The 24,764-nt window shown below is 42.1% G+C and overlaps 1 protein-coding gene across 15 annotated transcripts in view; it reads left to right on the top strand.

The window, feature by feature from the left end:
- EPHA5 (EPH receptor A5) overlaps positions 1-24,764 on the top strand; it is a 198,147-nt gene that overhangs the window by 26,175 nt on the left and 147,208 nt on the right. For 13 of the 15 annotated variants that reach the window (XM_021394779.1, XM_021394778.1, XM_021394774.1 and 10 more), the window contains one exon: positions 12,470-13,133. In XM_021394779.1, the coding sequence (XP_021250454.1) occupies positions 12,470-13,133 (664 nt within the window). Of the gene's footprint in view, positions 1-12,469; positions 13,134-24,764 lie in introns of those variants that run through there. The other 2 variants (XM_021394777.1, XM_021394780.1) reach the window with 2 other exon arrangements.

Here is a 24,764-nt window from a genome sequence, read left to right as displayed (position 1 = left end):
TTGGTGTAGCCAGGCTGTATGGATAGGCGGGAGCTACTGTGTCCCTTAGAGTCACAGTAATTCAGTCTGGCAGAGCCTGTTTCTCAGAGCTGTGCAAGTGTATTGAACTGGCAAATGTCTTTAGCCTCCAGGGGATTTGGTTATGATGCTGCCTGTATAATGTTTGTAAAAGGCTTCTGCTGTGAAGGGTTGGAGAGAAAGCAGGGAATCCTAAGCAGCCCTTGCTTGGTGTTTGCAAAGCAGTTCTGTTGCCTACCCAAGCCTTTTGGGCTCCTCTCACGTCTGCCCCTTTTGAACTTTTCCACTTGCTGGCTCAGCCCTTCCCCTGCTAGCCTAGGACATCTTTCCCACAGCTCTGCAAGGACAGGGCTCCCTGATACGCAGGGCATGAGTCCATGTGCATCTCTCTAGGCATCACACAGGGTCTTCAGCAGACCAGAATCTCTAAACTGATCTTTTTCGGTGAGGGGCTTTTCTCTTAAGAATTCTGTGGTGCTTCTGCCTCTGCAGTAGTACACTTAGCGTCCCTGTTGAGCAAGAACAGAGTGAACAACTGAGGCCCAAGTTGGGTGTTTGTGCCATAGGCCTCCTGGTTTTTTTTCTTGAGAGGGGGCCTAGGTTAGCAGAGCCTAGAAGATTTCTTTTTATAAAAAAGCAAGCAAACAAAACACATAGTCCACTTCCCTTTTATAATCTTTGTTTTGCCTGTTCAAAAATAAAGCAGTGAACAGAAAATAATGAAAACAAATCTCTTTCCACAGACAATGCTGTGACCAAAAAACTATTGCCTGGCAAACTTCCTTTCTGTGCTCTGCACGCAGATTTAAATCAGAGAACTGAATTGCTATTCTCCTATCTTACGGTCTAAATACATAGTAATCAAAATGAAAATAGGAAAGAAAGTTAGGCGACTCCCCACTGTTCAAATATGTTAATTGCAAACTATTGACATTCTAGGCATGCTGTTTCTTACTGAGTTATAGTTGCCTTGCTTGTGAAGTAAAACAATCAATTAAAAACACTATCATAGTATTAGTTTTCATTTAGAAGAAGAGATGTACGAATGAGTGAGCTGAAGGTCTTCGATTTAAGGCCACTGGGGCTTTTACAGTTACGTAGGTTGTTCTCCTGTGGCATGCATGGTGTGGAAACTTGTGCAGGGGTCCTTGCAACAGGTCTGCAGCTTTCCTTTGACCTACATTGTATCTCTTGGAGATTGATTTCTGCTTTGATTGGAGACTTCTTGTGGGGAGTGCACCTTATTCCTTCTTATCTTGTGCCAACAGCAAGCTATTCTTGTTGCAAAACAAATATTTCTATCCTGAATTAGTCAAATTTCAGTTCTCACTGCCTTTTAATGCTAACTTTACAAATGCCTACTTATTTTTCTTCTTCCCTTCCCCCTGCCGTTTTCAGGCAATTAGAGGCCACAAGCAGATCTCTTGTTTGTTTGCTTGATTTTTTTTACAGATTTCTTCAGCTGTAAAGCAGGTTTGTGATCTCTGGAGTAGTTGTGGACTTTCTTTTCTGGGCCCTTTACAATCTGTTGACATCCTTTTTGAAGTGTTACCATTTGAAGTGAGAGTAGCTTTCTAACAGTGGCTGTAGTAAGGCATTGCGTTATCTTCTTGTTTGCTCTGTAAGGCAAATGGATCAAGTGCTGAAGCAAATCACCCTTGAGCTGGAAGCAGTGTAGAAAGAAGGCAGCATTTCAGTGGTTGTTTAGTTGGTTGCTGTGACAGAGGAGCTGGAGGATGGTACCAGATGTGTCTATGACCAGGAGCTGTGCTGAAGCTTCTACTATCAGCTGTACTGGGCACTTGTTATTTTGGAAGAGGGGTGCAAGGGAGATTGTGCATTGCTCACTGCGTGAGTGTTTTGCTTGCACCATCTCTGGTGGTGTGAAAGGTTCCTGTCACTGAGAGAAATGTAGGTTTTTTTAATCTTTCTCCTAAATTGTGTATTCTTTTAGCATAAAGTTTCTTTCACAGCTTAGTGCTTGAAGTTTCTTTGTGCACCACAACTTATGGATGAGAGCGCTCATTATAGAAAGCTTTAGGTATTGTGCAGTATGGGGGCAACTTTTCAACATCTGAGTGCCATTTCTTTAGCATTCTAACTTTTGTGGATGTGTTTCAGTAAGAATGGTGTCAATTAACCATGTAACCTGGAGAAGTGCTGTTTCCTATGCTAATTAGTTCTTCCTATGAGAATTAAACTTTTTGTTTATTTTTAGAGTACATTTATTCATCTCTTTCCTTTTGAATTTCAATGCTTTGTGAAACACATCCAGTTTTTTAGTCAGAGGAACGAGTCTGAAGCTGAAGAAACAAAGATTGAAAGGGGATTGATTTCATGGTTTAACTGCTAAATAATAATGAAACTGGGTTTGTAATTTCACGTTTGTGTGAAGTGGTCAATCTGTTCATTCTGTGGTGACAGCAAGCTGTAGTATAGGAATAAATAATCATCTTGTTTCTGTGCTGAGTAGTGCCTTTCCTCCAGGGGACTCCTGAAGATTACTTGAAACTGTTTGTTTCACCAAAAATTCAGGCTAAAGACAAGGATTATCTTGCCTTGCAGTAACATGCTGTTGCTGTGGTTCAGCTGTGTTACATCTGCAAGGTGCACAAATCTGAGAGCTGCTTGCATTCAGCAACGTGCTGGCTGCCCAGGTGTCCCTTGCACGTATCCAGGGGAGTCCTTGCTTGCAGTTTTGAGTGGACCTTGGGTGGGTCCAAGAGAAGAAGTGCTGAAATGCAACTTATCCAGATCCCCCTTTGAAAGTTTCAAATGATAAGGATTCAGCTCTTGTGGCAAGTTCTCCTTATGGTTGTCTATCCTCAGTGCATAAAATGACTAAGCTCTCCCTTACCTTCTTAAGTTTTTAACTTCTTGTAAAACAGCTTTCCCAGATTTTGCAATATCATAGATGCTGCTTCAGCAAACAGCTATGTTTGAACTGCAGACTTCTCAGCTCAGTATTTAGCAAGTTATTGTATTTGCTTTCCTGGCCATGGCATGTTGATACTCAATTGTTTTTTTTCAGAGGATCTCAGAGACCCAGGAAGAGCAGATGGAGTGGTGGTAGGTTGCAAGTCAGGAAAAATAACTGATGAAATATAGAATCTCTTTGGAAATGTATCTCCCCTGAGATGGTTTGGGCATAGGACATCCATCATTTAACAACTCCTTGCCCCCTAAAAGCAAACACAGAAAGCACCACCACATCCATTTCTCAGAAAGAGTGGTGATGCACTAGTACAGGCTGCCCAGGGAGGTGGTGGAGTCGCTGTCCCTGGAGGTGTTCAGGAACTGTGGAGATATGGATCTGAGGAACATGGTCAGTGGGCATGGTGGGGTGGACCTGATGACCTTAGTGGTCTTTTTCAACCTTAATGATGCTATGATTCTATGTTTCTTCAGTTCCACATTTAAGGACACACCAAGGACCAGACTGCATCTCAGTCTCCTATGTTGACATCCCTGTAATTCCAGTTTTATATTTAAAAAGTAGAAAGTCTCTTGTGGTGGGAATTAAATCCCATGGAATAAGAAGTAACTAAAAGTTACATTATGTTGTAAAATAAGCATGACAAGCAACCACATCTATAATTTATTACCTATAGTGGGTGAGTACTTAACAGTCATAATAAACGCATTCTGTTCATTCATTTTTAGATCTTAGCATACTGATTCAGACCATAACTAAAAGTGAATATACAATCAATGTGAGGCTTTTTTATGCTGGTTTAATAACAGGACTGCTGAGGGTCTTTAAATAATTATTCTTTGTTCAATCAGGATAGATCGCCTCGCTATAGGGATTGCAGGGAAGAATGTGCAAAATCCACTCCGAACTGATCATGTTTTAGCTACTTACTGTAATCTGTGGATAGACTTTGTTGCGCAAAGAAGTGAGAACAGTGCAAAAACCCGGAAAAACTGTAGTCAGATACTAAAAATGCAATGCCTAATTTGTAGTTGATCAAAGAAAAGTGTGTTAAGAACCAATTTGATGGTGCGGTGAACAAAGTTATAGCTGTCTGACAAATGGGAAAAGCGGATTTTCTACAGGGTTCAGCTTCCAGCAGCTTTCTTTGTTTTTGGTGACAGTTGTAAGGTACTCAGCACTTAGGAAATAGAGCTGAGCTGCCTTTCTAGGAAACAGCTCTTCAGAAAATCTGGCTTTCAGTTTTCCTGCGAGTAACCTCATGTATTAAAGAGCTGGCAAATGGAGTTGTTAGAAGGAGTTACAATAAATTGCATGGTGCATTTGCCTGCTGTGCAGGGCAATTCCCATAAGAGGATCTGCGCAGACAGGCCAGCCTTTGCATTTCTTCTGTCTGGGTGTGTTGGAAACGCAAAATCTGCTTGGTGTTGGGGATGACTTCAGATGGCCCTGCCACCATGGCACGTCATTAATGCAGCTCACGGTGACCGGACTGAGAGGGTTTTGGTGTTTATTAGGGGAATATAATTATTTAAGCCTGAATAAGCTTCAAAGCTCTAATGTGGCTGTTTGGCCAACATAAATGAGATGTAAATTTGTGCTGAATAGCCACTGATGACAGAAAGATGATTAATGCAAAATTTGACATTGATTTATGGGTGCAGTTGTCAGGACCTGAGCCACGAATGTAATATTATCTCTATGAAAAGCTTTGGGTAGATGAGAGACCTGGGAGCAGGGGTAAAATAGTGCATTTGTTGGAGGGTGTGATACAGTGTAAGGGTTGCCTGTAATATAGTCAAATTTGGTGTATGCCTGAGAGGTTGGGCTTTTCCTGCTTAGCACGTGGATAACTGTATCAGTTTGAAACATTCAGAAAATGTTTTACTTTCGTTAAATGTACTTTAGTTTTTCTTCTTCTACTCAAAAATATTTAAAAAAAATATTAAAATCTCACTTCTAGGAAATTACAGGTAGCTGATGACAAAGATAAAGATGAATTATTTGCAGTGTTTTTTCAGTATTTGTTCCTTCTCTTCCCCCACCATATTACATGCATTAAAAATAGGCTAAACATTGCTATCCCAATTGTAGGCAATGAGAAGCCCCAAATCAGTTTTTGTTTTTCTAAATGTTAGGATAAACAGCAAGAGGGAAGGCTTCCTTTCTCATCTAATGCTTTTGAAAGTTGTTCCACAAACCTCTTGGTATCATCAGATGAGAAGCACTATCCCAGAAGCTTTGAAAATCCAAGCATTTGGCAATAAATCTAAAATGTATGTCATACTGTGCTGAGCCCTTCTGAAAATCTGCCTCCGTCAGTCTTCCGGTGTTAAACTGTGCTGCCGCTGCTCTTTGCTGCAGCACTTGTTAAATTGTTCTGCAATGACTGTTACATTAAGCAGTGAAAAATGATTTAATGGTGTTGTGTTTCTCCACTGCCACTTTCATGCTCATCTCCATTGTCTTAGCATCAGTTGCTGGACAGCAGTGTGAAATGTACATCTGATTCAGATGCATGAAGAATTTCAAATCTTAAAAAAAAAATCAAAAAGGAAAAAGGAGGAGGGCTGTGGGGGGGCTGGTGAGGAGCACAGTGCTTTGTTCTGGGAACAGGTCAGAGCAGCTGCTGATTAGGCATGCTGGAGTGGGGCTGATGCTCCTTTTTATTTCAGCTGCTGTAACCTCCAGCTGGGTTCTCCTTCCATTTGGATTTCAGTCCTGACATCTTTCATTGATCATGCAAATGATCAAAGTCTGAGCAAAACTTCTGTCCCATTTTCATTTTCCTGTTACACATTGCAGTGCAGCACTAAAGTCTATGCGACTTTGTCCTGGTGTTACTTCACACTAAGCAACTTCAGTTGTGCAGGTCTTGAAACATAATATATTTCATCACAAGCATGTTCTATAGAAAATTTTTTAACATTTTAATTGCTCTTCTTTCTTACAGACTTTCAGGATGGGATTTGTTTTAGCAGATTACCATGTATGTTTTGAGATATTATCTCAACTTTACAGATATCTGCATTGTTATTCATCTTGTCAGTAGTGTGGAGCAACTGAGGAGTTACCAAAACCTATGCACTGTATTACAGTAAGGAGTCTCCTGCAGTACCCTTGGTGGAAATGGAAGGAAGGGGTGTGGCAGCAAGCTTGGTGTATTACAGATGCAAGGGAGCATGGAAGAATCATTTAGGTAGCAAGATCAAAGGTTTAATTCATGGAGGACGGCGGGGCCCTGACATGGGCTGCCCAGAGAGGCTGTGGATGCCCTGTTCCCTGGAAGGCCAGGTTGGATGGGGCCCTGGCAGCCTGATCTGATGGGCAGCAGCTGGATGGTCTTTAAGGTCCTTTCCAATTCAAGCCATTCTACGATCAGGAAGGGTAGATTTAGGCTAGATGTAAGGAAAAAATCTTTTACAGTGAGGGTGGTGAGGCACTGGAACAGGTTACCTAATGTGGCTGATGCCCCGTCCCTGAAGACTTTCAAGGTGAGGCTGGATAAGGCCCTGGGCAACATGATCTAGCCATGGTGTCCCTGTTCATTGCAGGGGAATTGGACTAGATGGCTTTCAGAGGTCCCTTCCAACTCTAAGGATTCTATGATTCTATTCTGTGATTCTCTATGAAGTTCTCTACACAACTTCAGGTCACTTCAGCTATGTCTTCATGTTGAGTACTTCCTGTGAGGAGCAGTCCTAGTTTCACAGTTTCAGCATGAAGTCTTTCCTATTTCTTGTATTTCCTTAGCTCTCTGAGCAACCTGCATAGGAATTCCTGTTTGTATTACCTTGGGAAGAAGGGGGACTTTTTTTGTCTTCAGAAAAATCTGGGAAAGCCAGTTTATATCACTGCTAGCATTGTGACTATGCATGGGACCTTAAAATCTTTACCTTGGTCAACTTAAAAAGATTCAAAACACTGTGAGAGACATCCAGTTACTTAAGTTCTAAAAAGTGCGTGTTCTTTTGTTGTTGTTTGCCTGTTTGTTTTTCTTTTTAAGCTGCTGGCGAGTTGTGTTCTGAGTACTGGAGTGTGAGATGGGCAGCAATGGAGCTGGGATGGGGCATGATGGTGTTTAACTTTCACCAAACTCATTTCCAGTCTAGTTCTGTTTTATAATGGAAATGTGACATTAAAAACTCCCCTGACCTTATTAATTCTTCTCCTGCCCTTGGTTGCGGTGCAAGCAGTACATAAAACCTATTGAAGTTGAGCCTTGGTAAATCTGGATGCAATGGTAAGTAGCCTGTAATGTGGATTAGGACCCTTTTTTCCTGCTCTGAACTCCTTTGCTTGACCGCATGTTAGAAATAATCTGCCAGAAGCTTATGCCTGGCTGTTCCTTTAAAGCAACTGCAGTGAGAATTTTTCTTTGAGTTTTGTTGGGCACTGGAAACATGAATTATAGAAGTCCGGTCTCTGCTAGGCAACTATCACCTGCGGAATAGGGAATATGTGAGTGCTCACTGGTTAATGAAAAGATGGAGAAAAAAGTTTGCTAGTCAAATGGGGCATGTCTCAAAGACATTTTGGATTTCCAGTTCATACGTTCCCACTTTGCAGCTGGCTTCTTCCAGCTTCTGTTCCATTTTATGAAAAATGATTCCTAGCTCCTGGCTACAAAATTGCAAGTTTCCTCACTTACTACACTCATTTACTTTGGGTAATTTAGAACCTGGTCCCAAGATATTCAGATGTGTTAGCCAGACTGTTCAGCCTAGGCGCTAAAGAAGAGTGGTGCTAAGGGAAAGAGAAAACTGCAATCTAGTAGGTAAAGGTGAGAAATGTTGCCTAAAAGTTTTGGTATTGTTATTTATGCATATTCCAAGTTGAACAAACTGAGGAAAATGTGCCGAACCACTAGAAAATACTGTTTCTTCTTCGGGAACTTTGCTTTTTAAATCAATTTCATTAGAACAGGCTTTTGCTGGAGTTGGGAGATTAATCAGATCCTTTCTACCCTCTGTGTCTCTTCTCTATTGAGATTTTAGCTTGACGAGTAGCTGTTGTCAGTAGGAATATATATCTGTATATATGTATTAATGCATTAGTTTAAAATTGCCATCCAGATGAAGTCTGAGGGAATATCGTACTTAGGGAAAAATCAGGATCCCTGGTAGTTAGGATTGTTCCTGGTATTTAAGAGTTCTAGTAAACATTGGCTAAATACCATTTTTATCCCATCTCTCCCAAGTCTCCTTTTGATACTGGATCCTGCCTTGAAATGAGCTCCAAAAAGCAGTGGATGTGTAGCAGTCTCTTCACCTTTCATTGTAAGAAGAGATGTTGATGTTGTTAAACAGAAGTCTGTCTGTACAAATAATCTCTTTGTTTTGGTAGCTGAAATTTTAAAAGTATGTTTGAGGTTGAGAGAAATAGTTTGGGTTACTCTACAGTGGTTTTAATATTCTTTTTGTCTACCACCTACTTTTCCTCATTTAATCTCAGGCTGAGAAGATGCAGAATACTTGCCTGGGGAGGTTGTCAAAATTGCTTGTTTTCCTCTTTACTGATTTTTTTTTTTTTTCCCCTCCTTTCCCAGTTTGCTCTGTGTTCATGAATGGTTTTGGTCTTCTGATCTCTGTTGTTGTTTGGAATTTGTAATTGCCTGGAAAGTCACCTGGCTATGGTTGCTCTCTTTTCACTGTCTGGGTGCTGTGGGTGGGAGCAAACATCCTAATTGAGGGCAGTGCCGCAAAGCAGTGTTTGGACTTTAAGCCTGAGTCCTCACACTGGCAGAAATGCTTCAAAAGAGAGTGAGGCTTCATGTACCCAAAATGTTTGAAGTAGGCAGTAGGACGAGAAGCAGCTTGCACAGTCCTCGTGCGGAATGAAGAAAGTGCTGCTGGAGTTTCTGGGCAGTCCTGGGAACCCTTTTGTTAAATGTTCTTAAGCTTCCCTTCCCTCTTATGACTCCTAGGATGTAGTTAAATGCCTGATTTCTTCTAGCAGCACTAAAATGTGTAGATTTGGGCTTGAAATGTGCACGCCAACTTTGGTGACTGTTTCAGATGGAGACAAGTAACAAATATTTCCCCTTAAAAAAAAAAATCAAAAAGAACCCACCGAAGACCAAACAATCTTTGAAATCTTCATATCCAATGTCAGTATTTGTTTTTTTGGGCAACAGCTTTTGCTGTGCTGCTGTAGCACATTGCAGTCCTGGAATCCCAGAGATTAGAAACATGCCCAACCAACGGACAGATGGTGAATGTTTTAGAATTGTCCATTTAACCTAAGGCTGCTCCACTGAATGCTTTTCAGCTCTTATAAATGTATTAGTTGGATGTGTGATATCTTTGGCCTTTCCATAGGCAGACAGCGTGCATGAATTACATGCTTCCTATTGATGAAGCCGAGAGCAGTCTTGAGCTCCTGTTAACTTGCCAGCAGTAGCGTACTGGAAATTTCTGATTCAGAAATAGGTCTTCTATAAAAGATTTAACATCAGGCCATTGAAATGCATTTGTGTTTTCCTTCTTACAGCTATTAGAGACTTAGAGAAAACATTTAGCACCAAATTAATGTTGCATTTTTGTTTTAATCCTGCAGATGGGGTTGATTTATATTTCAAAAATATGTGCCGCAGAGAGGAATTAAAATGTTACACATCTTGTTCAGTTGTACTTAATATTTTTTCATGCAAATATTTTCAGCTAGATGCTGTCATTTTAATGTGTTGAGTTTTCTTTTTCATTAACCATTACGGTGCAACATTTCATTCTGCACAGTTTCTAGCTAGTTTGTATTCCTTTGTTGTTTGGAGTTGTCTGAGGTCTGCAGTAATTGGGAAGCTGCAACCAGGCAGAAGGTGCCAGAGCTCTCTTCCCCTGTCTCCTCCTCTTGGAGGGATGGAAAAGCAGAGCTGTGGCAGGCTGCCTGCAGTCTCCTGGGTGAGGCAGACCCAGCTGTGCTAATTGGAAGAGAAAGAAATGGTGCACTCTCACATGCAGATAGGAAGGAGTGCGATGGGATTAGATGGCAGGGCAGAGATTGTATATAGTAGTGACAGCTCTGATACAATCTACTTGGTTTTCCCTTGAGGATTGTGCAGAGATAAGCAGCCTTAACTCATTAGCATTTCCCTTTCCTCTTGCTCTTTGGCTGCTTTAGGTCTGATGGCCGGTGGTAATGGCAGGATTGCTTGGATTTGGGGTTCCCTGCTGGAAGTGCAGCGTGGCCTGAAGCCTGAGATGTTAGGTGATGCAGCACTTGTTGCAGCTGAGATGAGACCTCAGCTCAATGCTTGATTCTTCCTCTTCTTCACTGATTGCTGTCAGGGAATGAAATCTACCATTAGAACCACTGGATTTCATTGCTGAACAAATGAACTTCCTTCTGCTTCCACTAACACAACTCCTGGAGCTGAGCTTAGTTCTTGGAAATGTGCTTAATTTTGTGAGTGAAGAGCATAATGATTGCCTTTGAAAAATGATCTGAATTAAAGAGGTGTTTTTCTGAGGACATTTGGTATGCCTTCAAGCTAAATCGCTAATGATATGATTGCAACATCATAGTCATTGCAAACATCAGTTCTCTGGAAGAAATGTCCATTAGATACCTCCTAAATGTCATATAGAGTTGCACTGTATTCTGTGGCCATCCATACACATCTCTGCTTACTAAAACGGTTTGGCCTCAGCGGTTTCCACCTCAAACTTCTTTCACTGAGCACTTCCCATACCTGCTGGTTGATGTACTTGGCAGAGGATCATTCAAACCTTCAGCTGGAAAGATCAAAGGTTTAAAGTTACTGAGGTCATCGCAGCTGCAACCTACCCCTCAGGTGGGAGAAACGTTAAGTGGGAGAAGTGGAGAAGTGAAACACTCCTCAAACAGAATCTCCAGCTAGATAAAAATAAGACCTTGTATTTCTATGGTTTCATGTCAAAAGAAACTGCTTCTCCCCAAAGTTAGGCGTGAGTCCTGCCCATGTCTGCCTTGCTTTAGCCACAGGCATCTCCCTGGCTACATCTGTGGTACTGCTAGAGAGGTAAAGTGACAGCAGGATTGATCACAGCCTGTTTAAGCACAGAGATGTGTGGAGGATTGTGAAATGGAGATAAGAAACATTTCCTCAGGTGAGGTTCCCCTCTTAGAAAATGGGTGGTGCCTGTGAGCTCTGCTCATCACAGCAGGTGCATCTTTGGGTAAAATTGCTCAAGTCCACAATTTCCTCTCTCAGGTCAGGGAGGAAGGGTACATGTGGGAGAAAAAATGATTTTTTTTGCTGATGGTGTACTTATAACTTATTTGGGACTGTAGCATTGCATGATGCTCTCGTGCCACTTGTTGCTGTCATATTCATATAAAATTTAAGAAAAGCATTTCCCTGAAAAAATGTCATTATGTTGACTCTGAGGGTGTTCCCTGTCAGCTCTGTAGTAATGATATCTGGGTTGAGATGGCTCTCGACTTCATCTCAGGCAGTGTTTCCAATAAAATCTTGGCCTTTGGCCTTGGAAAATGTTCAGCTTGGAATATAGCTATTACCTTGTATCGAAGCACCTTTAAATTACCTTCTGTGTCCACAGCTGTGATTAGAAGCAGGCAGCAGCACTGAGCGGAGGCTTTGGGAATTAAGCCCTTACAGACGAGCAGTTCAGAAGTAGGAGAGAGGAACAGAACTGATATCACTGGTTCTCCTGACTTCTTTACTGCATGTGGGTTAATCTGATCTCTTAATGTGATACTGCACTTGTCAAAAGCAGAAAGAAAATGTTAATGTTGCATGTTTCTATTGTAGGCATTGTTGCAGTGCTGGACCAGGAAAAAGCACTCCTTCCAAGCGATTCAGTTTAGTGTGTGACCAAAATAAAACAACAAAGTAGTTGTTACAATTGCCATAAACAGCTGGGAGAAGTTACCTTAAAAACCTCCCTAACGTGCTCAAAACAGCTCAAGTTTTTCACATTCCTGTCACCTTTTCTGTTGAAAGTGTTCTGCTCTTCTTGTGAGCCGAAACTCCAGTGACTAGCGCTCTTGGGAAGCAGAGGCACATTTACTTCATACACCATCGCTGATTTTCTGGCAAACTGTTCAGTGGGAGAGATCAGCTGGAGAAATGTGCTTGTCTTCAGTGTACAGGGCAGTGATTTGAGGATGTGATAGAAAGGAACCTGGGGAAGCAGGGACACATGGACTGTAAATGGCTTTTCACCTGTGTGTATGCATAGCAAAAAGCCAACCCATGGCCCCATCTGCTTTTGTTTTGTCATTTGGAGTGCTGGTGGAGAGACCCGGTGGTATGTTTTCTCACTGCTGAAAAGTCTGAACCAGAAGGTTTTAATTAATGTCTTTTTGTATTTCCAAAGGGTCTTTTATCTAATACATTTATTATCAAGTATGTATCAGGCCCCCAGTATGGAAAACACTGCCATTTAAAACATTTTTTTCCTTATTAAGCATCCTGCTATAAACCTCTGAATCCCGAGGCGATCTTCCATGGGAAAACTAAGATTTGGGGAAATTGTAACTTTTTTAAAAGTAATACTTCTTCTCTTTACACAGTGGGAAGAAATTGGTGAGGTGGATGAAAACTATGCTCCGATACACACATACCAAGTATGCAAGGTAATGGAACAGAATCAGAACAACTGGCTTCTGACCAGCTGGATCTCTAATGAAGGGGCATCCCGCATCTTCATTGAACTCAAATTCACCCTGAGGGACTGTAACAGCCTTCCAGGAGGACTTGGGACTTGCAAAGAGACTTTTAACATGTACTACTTTGAGTCAGATGATGAAGATGGGAGGAACATCAGAGAGAATCAGTACATCAAGATAGATACCATTGCTGCTGATGAGAGCTTCACGGAGTTAGACCTCGGTGACAGAGTTATGAAGTTAAACACAGAGGTGAGAGATGTTGGGCCTCTAACAAAAAAAGGATTTTACCTTGCTTTCCAGGATGTGGGTGCCTGTATCGCCCTGGTCTCTGTGCGCGTGTACTACAAGAAATGCCCATCAGTGATCCGCAACCTGGCACGCTTTCCAGACACCATCACAGGAGCAGATTCCTCACAGCTGCTAGAAGTTTCAGGCGTCTGTGTCAACCACTCGGTGACTGATGAGGCACCAAAGATGCACTGCAGCGCTGAGGGAGAGTGGCTGGTGCCCATCGGGAAGTGCTTGTGCAAGGCAGGGTATGAGGAGAAGAACAACACCTGCCAAGGTAAGGGTTTGCCGGGGGTCGCTGTGTTGAAGTGGCCAGGATGATGTGCAGTCTTGGCTTTTTTCTCTTCCACATCCTTTTATCGTGTCTGGTTGAGGTGACTATGGTAGGTTGGGTTCCCTCTTCTGCTGAGGTCTGTTGAATGACTGTGGCAGGTGAAGAGGCCTTGGATGGACGTAGTGGGACTTCACACCTACATATGCGTCTCTCTGGTGCTTTGAAATTTATCTCCAGTTATGAGATGTGTTTTGCATTTGTATTTAAAGGTCCTTTTTTTTTTTTTTCTATTGCTCTTTCAGGTGGGGGCACAGATGGTGGAGCGGGGAAGGTTTGGTATTTTCTTCTCTGGTAAATAGTTTAATATAAAGTTGCTTAGAGTTAAATGTGAAGCCCCACTGGGAAAAAAGTTCCATATATGCTCGAGTTCACACAGAAGTAGCTGGTTGAGGTTTCTGGGTTGCTGTTCAGTATAGGTATCCTGAATCAGGGCCTCAAGGAAGTGATCTAGGATGTCTGAGGCTTAAAACTTGAATACTTTTTGAAAAGTGCATGTACAATGAGGTACAGAAAGTATGGCTTTTTGTATTGTATATTTGTTTGTAAAATTTGTCCTTCTGTTGTAAATGTGTAACCATTTAAAAGAAAACCTATTTTGGTGAGAAAGAGAAAAGTTTGGCACAGACTTGCTTTTGCAAAACTTAATTGTTCATCATCAATTGCATCTCTCATCTTCTTACCTTCTGTTTGTGGCCACTTAAAGGGAATCTGTGGAGAAGGCAGAAGGATTCTCTTCCAGCTGAAGACAGTTTTGTGTTTTCTCTTCACCTTGGTCCAGAAAGCTGCCATTGGCACTTAAAATGTTGTTGTGTAGGATGGATGTGCCTATCTGAAGTGACCTGTGGCCATGATCCTGTAGTCCTCAGCCCCTGAATTCTGTTGTACTTCAAGTCTTTTCAAGGGTTAACTCACTGGTAAGCTTTTGTTGACTAGGAGAGTCTCCTTTTTCTGCAGTCAATATTGCAAAATGAGGTTTTTCTCTTTCCTGTGCCGATAGAGGTACTTCTCCCATGTGTGGGTGAAGACATCTGACTTGCTGTTTGACGCTGCAGAGGGGCACCAAAGATGAATGCTGGCCCAAGCTGAGGAAACCTAGACTGCTGCAGATGAAGGAGATGTGCCAGATATTTCAGCAAGAATCTGACTCATTGAGGCTAAAAATACTGTGTCCTAAAATAACATGTACTGATTGGGTCCTATGTGTAGACACTGACTTGAGTCACCTGTAAGAATTTTTGGAGTAAGGGAGTATGTTCATTAATTGCCATTCAAATCCTGGCCTCTCACGCTGCATAAGCAGCATGAGATATTTTAAAGCAATCTTAAAGGACTTAAAAGCTTAAAAAAAATAACTCCAAAACAAACAAATGGTACACAACAACAACAAAAAACACAAACCAAAACAGAAGAAGTACAAATGGCTTAAACCAGACACCTGAGAGTACCTTTTGAAGAGCTTATTTTTAGAATCATAGAATCATTTATTTTGGAAAAGGCTTAAAGTTCATCAAGTCCAGAGCAACTACATTTCCGGTGTTGCTGAGATGGCAATCTGCAATATGCTTTCAGAGGACCTTATGATCTGAGTGATGTGGGATTCTGCTTTCCGTTTTTGGGATGCGGGTGAGAATTTATTTGTTTTTACTTATTTTTCTCAGTCACTTTGGTGGACAGTGTCTTCTGGTCACCCAACTTATGATTTTGTTGAGTACAATCTGAAAGTGTTAGGAAGCCTTGTGGTGATGAACCCTTGCCTTGCTATGGTAAGGCATACCCACATAGACTACTCTTACGCTTTACCTACAGCCTGCATCCTCAGCACAAGTTTATTATTTCAATTACCCTGGACTGTTAATCTATAGTTCTTATTTGTAGGAAAGCCCTAAATTCCACCACCAGATCAATGAGATGTTGGGATCCCTCATCCTGATGGGTGATCTCAATCACCCAGATATCTGCTGGGAAAACAACAAGGCAAGCTGAAAGTGATCCAGGAGACTCCTGGAATCCATTCACAATAACTTTCTGGTCCAGGTACTGGGCAGACTGACCAGAGGTAAAGTGTTGTTGGACCTGGTGTTCACCAGTGTGGAGGGGATTGTTAAAGACATTAAGAATGGAGGCAGCATGGGCTGCTGTGACCATGTCCTAGCTGAGATTGTGATCTTGAGGAATGTAGGCCTGGCAAAGAGTAGAGTTGGGACCCTGAACTTCAGGCGAGCAAAGTTCAGGCTGTTTAAGGAATTGTTGGACAAGATCTCCTGGGAAGCTGTCCTTAGAGACAAAGGAGTGGAGCAAAGCTAGCTGCTCCTAAAGTATGCCTTTCTGAGAGTGGAAGAGCTCCCTGTCCCTCAGAATAAGAGAGGAGGAGGAGGAGGCAGGAAACCAGCATGGCTTGGCGAGGACCTGCAGGTCAAACTGAGGGAAAAGGGCATATACAGGCAGTAGAAACAAGGACATGTTACCTGGGAAGAATACAGGGGTGCTGTCTGAACATGCAGATGTGGGATTAGGAAAGCTGAGGCACAGATGGAACTGAACTTGGCTCAACATCCAGCATGGCTTCACCAAGTTAAGGTTGTGCCTGACCAATCTAGTGGTCTTCTACAACGGAGCGATGGCATCAGTAGACAAAGGGAAGGCAATTGATGTCATCTATCTGGACTTCAGCAAGGCCTTTGACATGGCTGCATGCCACATCCTTATCTCTAAATTAGAGAGATATGATTTGAAGGGTGGACTATTCTGTGGATAAGGAATTTGCTGGAATTTTGCAGCTATAGGGTTGCGGTCAATGTCTCTATGTACAGGTAGAGGTTAGTGATAAGCATTGTCCTCCAGGGGTCTGTCTTGGGACTGGTAGTCTTTAACATCTTTATCAATGACATAGATGTCGAGATCGAGTCCCCCCTCTACACGTTTGCTGATGACACCAAGCTGAGTGTTGTGGTTGACATGACAGAAGGAAGGGATGCCAATCCAGAGGGACCATAATAATCTTGAAAGGTGGGCCCATGTGAACCTAGTGAGGATCAATAAAGCAAAATGCAAGGTTTGGCAGTCGAGTCAGTGTAGTCCCAGATATGTATACAGACTGGGAGAAGAACTCCTTGGGAGTAGTCTGGTTGAGAAAGACTTGGGGTCCTGGTAGATGAAAAACTTAATACATGCCAGCAGTGTGTGCTTGCAGCCCAGAAGGCCAATGGTATTCTGGGCTGCATGAGAATAGTGGTGGCCAGCAGGGACCAGAAGATGATTGTCCCTCTTTGCTCTGCCCTAGTGAGGCCCCACCTGGAGTACTGCATCCAGGCCTGGGGCACCCAGTACAGGAAAGATGTAGAGCTGTTCGAGAAGGTCCAGAGGAGGGCAAAGAAGATGATCCAAGGGCTGGAGTGCCTCTCCTATGAAGACAGGCTGACAGAGCTGGGCTTGTTCAGTGTGGAGAAGAGAAGGCTGCAGGAAGACCTCATTAAGGGCTTCCAATATTTAAATGGAGTTTATAAACTTGAGAGAAATTAACTTTTTACACTGGTAGTGATAATATGGGAGAATAGTTTTAAGCTCAAGGAGGGAGGATTTAGATTAGATGTCAGGGAGATGTTGTTCACTAGGAGAATGGTGAGGTGCTGGAACAGGTTGTCCGGAGAGGTTTCTGGATTACACGTCCCTGGAGGTGTTCAAGGCCAGGTTGGATGGGGCCCTAGGCAACCTGATCTAGTACTGGATCTAGCAGTTGGCAACTCTGCTTGTGGCAGGGTGTGGTTGGAACTTGATGATCTTTGAGGTCTCTTCCCATCCAAGCTATTCTGTGATTCTAAGTGCCTATGGCAAAGTCAGTTTGAGGACCCCATTTGGATGTCCTGTGTTTAACCCAGGTCATGGTGCCAAATGTCTCCTGCTGGTTGGTGCTCAGAGATGTTCAGACAGTAGAAGGCATCAGCCTTAGGTTGTCTAGAATGTCTGCGTTCAGTGCATGTAGAGTACGTGTTGACATTGTTTGAGAGTAAAATGCTTTCTGAGTGGGGTGTTGCTACATTCACAAGGATGAGTTTTTTTTATAGGAGAGTAAAGGAAACTTTGCAGCCTCTCAGTAGAGTAAGTTATACTGAGGAAGGTGCTATGTAAGTTTTGCTTTGATACTGATGATTCTTTTGCAGCCTGACTCGTTTAAGAAATGCACACCATGCTCCTGGCTGACATAATGGTAGTCTGGGAAGTGTGTTGTTTTTTTTAGCTCTGACAAACACCTAAGTAACTTCTGACCTTTGGTTCGTAAATCAATTGCAAGTGGTCTCCCCGTTTGCTTTCTCTTACAGTTTAGGAGGTTATTACTGACTATGCTTTAGGAAACCTTTTCAACCCTGAAGAGCCTGGCTTTGTTTACTAAAATTTCTCCTGCAAAGATGACATTTTCCAAGCTCCAGTGTCATGTCTGGACAAAGCAAACTACAGTCTAATAAGAGACGATGTAAATCCCAGTCACCCTCACAGACATATGGGAACTATTGAAATCCCTTCTGCCTACAAATCATTAATTGGCAACGATGTTCTGAATTCATCATCTTGTCAGCAGGGTTCCTGTTTGAAGAAGGCACTGACAGTAACAGCTGAGCAATTTCTCTCGCTGGGGACACTGAGGTTGTAAATATGACATGGTCTAATCTCCTTATGTAATGTGCTCGCTCTCTCAATTAATAATGGCAACTAGGCAGTATTTACTGTAAAGAACCCAAACTACTTGTATTTTATACCTCCTCCGGCAATTATCAGCAACTATGAGACAACTAGAGGTAAATTGTGGCTGTTTTGGGACATGTTTATAAAGAACCAGTTCTAAGGTTCATTATTCACAAGAATAAATTGCTGTACTAGTTAACAATAAAAACTGAAAGCAATTGTTCTGAATTTCTGTGCAGTCTTACAGAGCAGTGATTTGGTGCCACTGAAGGGCTATTGGTGATTGGTTTTACCTTGGTTCATCTGGAGCTGTCTGAATGGATTCTTTAATAATGCTCCTGAGCATTTTTGCTAGCTTGAAAATGCCTGGTGGTGGTCTCCCCCTTAGCAGGCAGTACATTCCCGAGGGGCAGATCCTAAAATGCTGTAAAACTGGTGGGGTGCCACTGCAGTCTGTAAGGTTTTCACCCATTTAGGGTTTTAGTCAAAGAAATGTATCAGCCCCACCCTTCCCTTTCCTTCTTTCTGCTTTGTCAGAGGAGAGTTTTGTTGTAACTTCAGGTTTAGTTGCTTACCATTTGGGGGTTTGTGTGTTAGCCTCATCTTACGCCCAGTGTGATCTTAGTGATAACCAAGAAGTGCTTATTTTTATCCCTTTAAAGGCTCTGGAGCCCATCCTCCTGGAAAAAAAGGGATGTTGACCTGTTAATCAGGTGAGACCCAAGTACACAGTGTTTGGTGCAGCAGTGAGCTCCCAGAAGTGACATGAAGCCACAGAGCTAGAACTGCAGATGTAATTAGCTAGCAGAGCCTGATATTTTTTCAGCTGCTTTTCAGAGCTGAATCACAAATTAGTAAAATACTTGAGTTAAAAACAAACAAAAACAAACAAAAATGCCAGAAAAACTATGAACAACTGCATTGAAAGAGAGCCAAGCTGAAAAAGCAAGTAATGAGTTCAGGTGGTCTCCAGGCTCTCCTTTCCAGGTATCAGTGTGTACTGCTGCTTGAAGAGACATCAAAAGGAGCGCAGACAGTTTTAGCTAGCTACAAGGTGTGGGCAAGATTACAGATGTTGCAGAGATGGACAAAATAATAGATGAAAACCTGGGTGAAGTTTTTCTTTACCCCTACTGCTTTCTGAGGGAAGAGCGTTGAAACTGAGGGGTAGACAGTGATGGGTTAGGGTATGGCTTTCTCTTTCTAGAAAAGATCTGCTGCCAGAGGAAACACTTGGATTATTTTTGTAAAACAGCTCTATAAGATTGAAATTCTTGTGCTTTCTTGAGTGTTGGTATTTGTTGTTTGATTATTCTTTCTCTAATCAACTTTGCTGAATATCACTATGCTTTTACAACCAATATTTAGTATGATGATTGTTCATTAATTGTGTTGAAGTTCAGCCCAGCTCTTGCCAAGAGAAATAAGAATTTCCTACAGGAAACAAAGACTGCAGAAATGAATGTTGTTGGCAGAAATATTTTACTCAGGATATAATTAAAATCAGTTGACAAGGGCTGCTAGCTTTTGCAGATCAGAAGTTTCCTTGCCAAACTGATGCTTGGGCCATTTTGTTGGTAACTGGTCAGAAGTGAAGCAGAGTTACTCATCTTCCTATTTTGGGAAAAAACAAAAACCAGTAAATGTTCAGTGTGTGTGTTTTTCCCAGGTGGCACAGTTGCTGCAGTTGACTTCCCCATCCCCTTATTTCTCGGAGATGGAAATGTGTTGCTGCACAGGTACCTTTGTTTTGGAGTTGGGGTTTGGCTCTGAAGCAGCCGGTGTTTCTGATTTCACATATGATGTAGATGCAGAATGGGGGCAACTTTTCCTTTACCCCATCCCCAGCTTTCTTCTCTACCTAGGGCTGGCTGAATTCTCACTCCAAACTCCTTGTTATGGATACCAGAAAGGCAGCATGTTACTAAATCCTGCCTATCTTCTAGGGGCCTTCCCTGCTGGGACTCGGTGAGCAAGGCGAACGCACTTTCACCCTCATGGTAGAGTAGAATGCAAGTCAAATCTGGGAATAAAAAAAATCTCTTCTTAATTGTTCTACTGGGAGGTGATTACATGGCAAGAAAAACATTGATGGAAATGTTCAGTATATGGAAAACACTGAATTTGGAAATACTGTTGCTTCTCCAGGGAGTTCTTTGCCCATCATTCATATTTCTTGTGCATTTTTCTGATTAAAACAAAATTGGCTGGGAGTATAGCGTAGTAGGTGTTTATATAATTATGAGCTGAAGCGCCTAGTTAATTTTAATTAGGCACAAAACCAGCCAGCATCAAAATAGCTGAATTTTTGGCTACGCAGTCTGTATTATCTTTTCAAATTTAAAGAAAATCACTTGAATGCTACATTACAGTAAAAGGTAGTTTTCACTGGAGGGGGAATGGTTTTATTCTGCAGAGGAGTATGCATGTATATATTTAGGTGGTTTTGTTTTACATCTGACATACTTGAGAGCAAGGGAATGTCTGCCAGAGATCAAAACTTTTGTAACAGGGCTGTTTGTATAATACTGCTTGTTTCATTTTACATGTCTCTTTACAATGCCTTCATTATAGAAGGCATGGTTTGTGCATGAGCAATATATTGTACTTTGATAATGAGTTTTCACCTTCTGCACTACTTTGTATGCATGGAACCCCTGGTGACTCTGAAGATCTTTTGTTCATTCTCCAGCAGTACTTTTAGGTTTTTACTTTGCTTAACTTAACCTTCCTGTTCCTTCCAGTGTGACTGCTATGCAGTGTCAGGACAGTAAGGAGTACTTTTCTCCCCATGTAAAATATAGATTGAACAGTGTAAGTAAAATTGAGTTTGGAATTAGGTCTTGAAAACTTCAGTTTTGAAGGTCAGTCCTGCTTCTTAGCTAAGGGAGACTTTTTGGGACAGATCTTAGGGTATACTTTTGCCTCTGATCCTAGATAATTAACTGGTATTTAGCTGAATACTGTTTTTTTTCTTAAATTATTATTACTTTTTAGCATTCTTGAATGCAAGGTATCTACTGGTAGCTTAAGGAATTCCTTAAATTATGGGATGGGAGAGGTGTTGCAGGAGAGAATGTTAGCTATGGTGTGCTATTTGGTTTATTTAGTTATCACTTTCAACTTCTGAATTGTTTGGAATTAGCTTGCTTATTAATTGTAGTAATCAGAAACAGGGACTCTGGAGAAATACTAAGCATAAAGTACACAAGTAGTGTTTGGCAATGCAATGGATTGCATTGATATAAAACTGCTGGTAATCTTTAGCAGAAGGGTGGCTGCAAGCTCTCAAATTGCCATAGATCTGCCAGTGCTTGTCTGTCAGAACCCTCATTCCACAAAATTTATGTTGAGTATTAAAATGAAGATGTACTATTGCATGTTTTCTTCATAGAGCAGGTTTTCAGTTTTGTCCTACTCATTTAGAATCACTTAGCAGTACTTAATGATGTGTTGACATTTCAATTATAAGCTTTTCTCAGTGCATGCTTTATTTCTTGACCATTTTAACTTGCTTTGAGTTAACTCTGAGGTTGAAATCTAGGTTTCAGGAAGGGAGGGTGCAATTTTGTCTTGTTTGACTCTAGTTGCAATTTACCTTTTCTTTCTTTTTTTAAAGCTTCATAAATGTCTCTTGTATAAGGTAAGTGCTTAGTAGAATGCAGTGAAAGCAAAGAGACTGCAACGCAGATGTCTGCACAGAGAGGTGACTCTCTTTCATCTAAATATGGATGGCTATGTATTATTCTGAAAACTTGCTCCCTTTTATCACTGGATTTAATCTAGCATAGACACCATGGTGTCCACAGACAACACATGGTTAAGATTGCATTGAGCTCGGTACTGATGTGCCTCCATATTTTTTTTTATTTCCCTCAGGGCAGTGATAAAGTTTTGAATGCTGGAATGAACTCAAAGAGCAAGGCTAGGTGTCTTATAAAACCCAAACTGTATACCCAAAACAGATTAAAGAAAGAAAAAGCAAAAGAGAAGATGCCGGGTCAGTGGATGTCCCTTCTTGCTTTCATATACTTATCCTACCTTTATAAATGTAGGTCCTTAAAGTGTTGTAGTTTGAAGAATTGGGCTTTCAGATGACAACTTTCTTCTCCCTCTAAATGACAGTGGATCAAGTTAAGGCCAAGGAAGATGTTTTCCCTTGAAAATCTAAGCTCTAAAAGCTGCAGCTTATATCCACTGTCTGGGGAGGAAACAAGGCTGTCACTGCCCTATTCTGCTCCAGGTTACATCCCTGAAAGAGACTGATGGGAGAGGATATGCACCTGCTGCTCTGCTGCCTCGCTTTGTTGCTTGACATCCTTATGCAGCCCACGTAGTGGAGATGAACTCGTGCTCTGCTCCTGTGCTGGGTTCACCAGCCAAAGCCCCACTGGCCACGGAGGCACAGGAGGCAGCATTGGCTTGGGAGCTGGCCCCTGTCCTAGCAAGGCTTGGTGGTGTGTCCTCAGTCTTTGTGGTGGGCTTTGAGTGGCTTGTGAGGAGATTCACTGGCGCTTTAGGTTTTATTACAAGGAAAGAAGTAGTTGATACAGACCATGGCAATATTTCCAGCTTATACAAAAGGCTTTTCTCAGGATCTTGAAAGATCTACTTTACAAAGGAGGTTGCAGTCACTGTTTCCCCATTTAACCAAAGGCTGCTTTGGGGCTGAGGCGCTCATTGCCAGCCAGAGGGCTCTGGCTGTCTGTGCTGTACTTGATCCCATGCGCTCTTTTTGTGATCTTGGAGTAATGTAACCCTTGTAGGATCATTTGTCTCCACGTGAATTTGTCGGGAAGTGCTGGTCAGCAGCACAGAAACTCTAAAGCTGGTATTGGAACAGAAGTTGTCTTTTACAAAATATTTTCTGAGCATTGAATGTTTTTGTTTAAATAGGTAATGTTGTGTGAGGTTTTTGTTTTATTTCTTTTCATTGAAAAATTCTGCTTAAAAATAGGCTGTTTAAATCTTTAGGACCTTAGAAACTTTCTTTTCAAAAGCATCAGGCGCTCATTAGCATTTGCTGAAATCAGTGGATGCTCAGCAGTTCTGAACACTAACTAGACTGTTTGCTTTTTGTACCTCAAAATTAGATACTTCCCTTGAAAAAATGTTTGGCCTGGAGGTATGTATTCTGAAGGAGGATCTCACAGTAACTCAAGCTTCTGCCTAGGATGGAAGCTGTGCCAGGGAGTCCATGTCAGCCTGAAAGTCCCTTTTGCTGCCAAAGCTGCATGGTAACTGAGCACCTGACCCCCTACATATAAAGCATCCCTTGCATCAGCAGATTCATCTGTCCCTCCACACATGTGACTGATATCGCTTGGACAAAGTGAGCCTGCCTGGGGAGTCAGCATCATCTATATTGAACTCCAGAGTCACGGTTGCTGCCTGCCAAGTGAAATGGCTGCCTCCTGTGTGGTTCGCAAGGGTCATCTTGCTGCAGCACTAATTCCCCAAATCATGCATTAGATGTCTTGCAGGTGGTTGGACAGTCTGTCATCCCGTTCCAGTAGTGATGGAGGTCACAGCTTTGTGCTGGAAAGCTGTCTGAGAAGGAAGCTTTTTTAATTACCGCAGAGCAAGAGGAAAAGCAGCTCCCTATGAGCGTGGGGAACGTGCTAATTTGGTATTCGGTAGAAGCAGCCTGTGGGTTGCAGCTTCCCAGCTGCTTTGCAGGCATTCTGCTGCCCAGGCAGCAGCACAGCCAGCACCATGGACTTTATTGCTATGTTGGTTCAAGAAGTGCCAGCAGTGCTGGCATCTTGGGACAGGGTCCCTCACTGTGCTGCTACAAATCCAAGACTATTGTTTGTGTTAATTACCGGGATGCTCAGATAAAAGCTTTTCTCCTCTTTCTATGGACAAAGCCAGCCAGCATTATCCATTTATTTTTAAAGACCTTTTTTAGAAGACCTTTTACATTATTTTGCTTTGCTCTCACAGTTCAAGCATGATTTAATATGTCAAAACTGGTTTGCTTAGCTGGCCTTGATTGTCTTGCATACTTCCACTAAAGCAGGGCAGTCATCTTTCCAGGCATGCTGCTGCCCAGACAAATGAAGTGTTGCAGCAGTTAGGACTTGCTCTTGTGTTGTGACAGTGGTCGCTTCCTCTAACAAAGCTGGCAATGGGGAATTTAGCCAACAGTAATGCCTATGGATGCATCTTGGGTCACAGCAGCATGGGCCCGCACACACAGATGCAGAGACAAGCTTCTGCTTGACAGATTTAATCGATCGTTCATGTGAAAAGGAATTTTGGTCCAGACTGAGATTCTAGCTAGTACGTGAGGAAGAAAGAAAAACTGTCCAGTTGATGCCCCTGCTTATGGAGCCATAGCACAAGGAGTTCTTACTTCAGAGTAGTGCCACTGAACTGATTCATGGGGGTGCAGTTTGCCTGACAGAAGTGAATTGCCATGTGGTGTTGTACTTCCTGTCATCAGTGAGAATTTTACCATTGATTTTGTTGGGAAGGAGATGATAATCCCTTACAATACATTCTTAACAACTAAAATGATTTCCTGGCTTAGATCTTGAGTGTTGCACTGACTGCCAGAAGAGCACAGCCTATAAAATAGCAATTAAGCTTGTAGTAATAGACATAGCTGAGATCAGATAATGATGGGATCCTGATCTCTTCCAAACCTCCTGAATATTAGAGAGATGCTGTCTCTTCGTGGTGGTCTTTTTCTCATCTCATGCAAGAGGACACAGGCTCAAGTTCATCCATAAGTTTCTCTCCAGTGCGCTCCATTAAAAAGGACTAGGTAAGAAGCTTTAAGTCATTCCTCATACTATACTGCCTTAAAATAGTGCATCAGCCTTTTGGGCCTACTTGCCAGGACTTGGTGCATGGCAGAAAGCCTTCCCTAAGCTGCTGCTGCAATGCTGT

Source organism: Numida meleagris, chromosome 4 (genome assembly GCF_002078875.1).
Source record: "Numida meleagris isolate 19003 breed g44 Domestic line chromosome 4, NumMel1.0, whole genome shotgun sequence".
NCBI classification, from domain to species: Eukaryota; Metazoa; Chordata; class Aves; order Galliformes; family Numididae; genus Numida; species Numida meleagris.
This window is presented reverse-complemented; position numbering and strand designations above follow the sequence as displayed.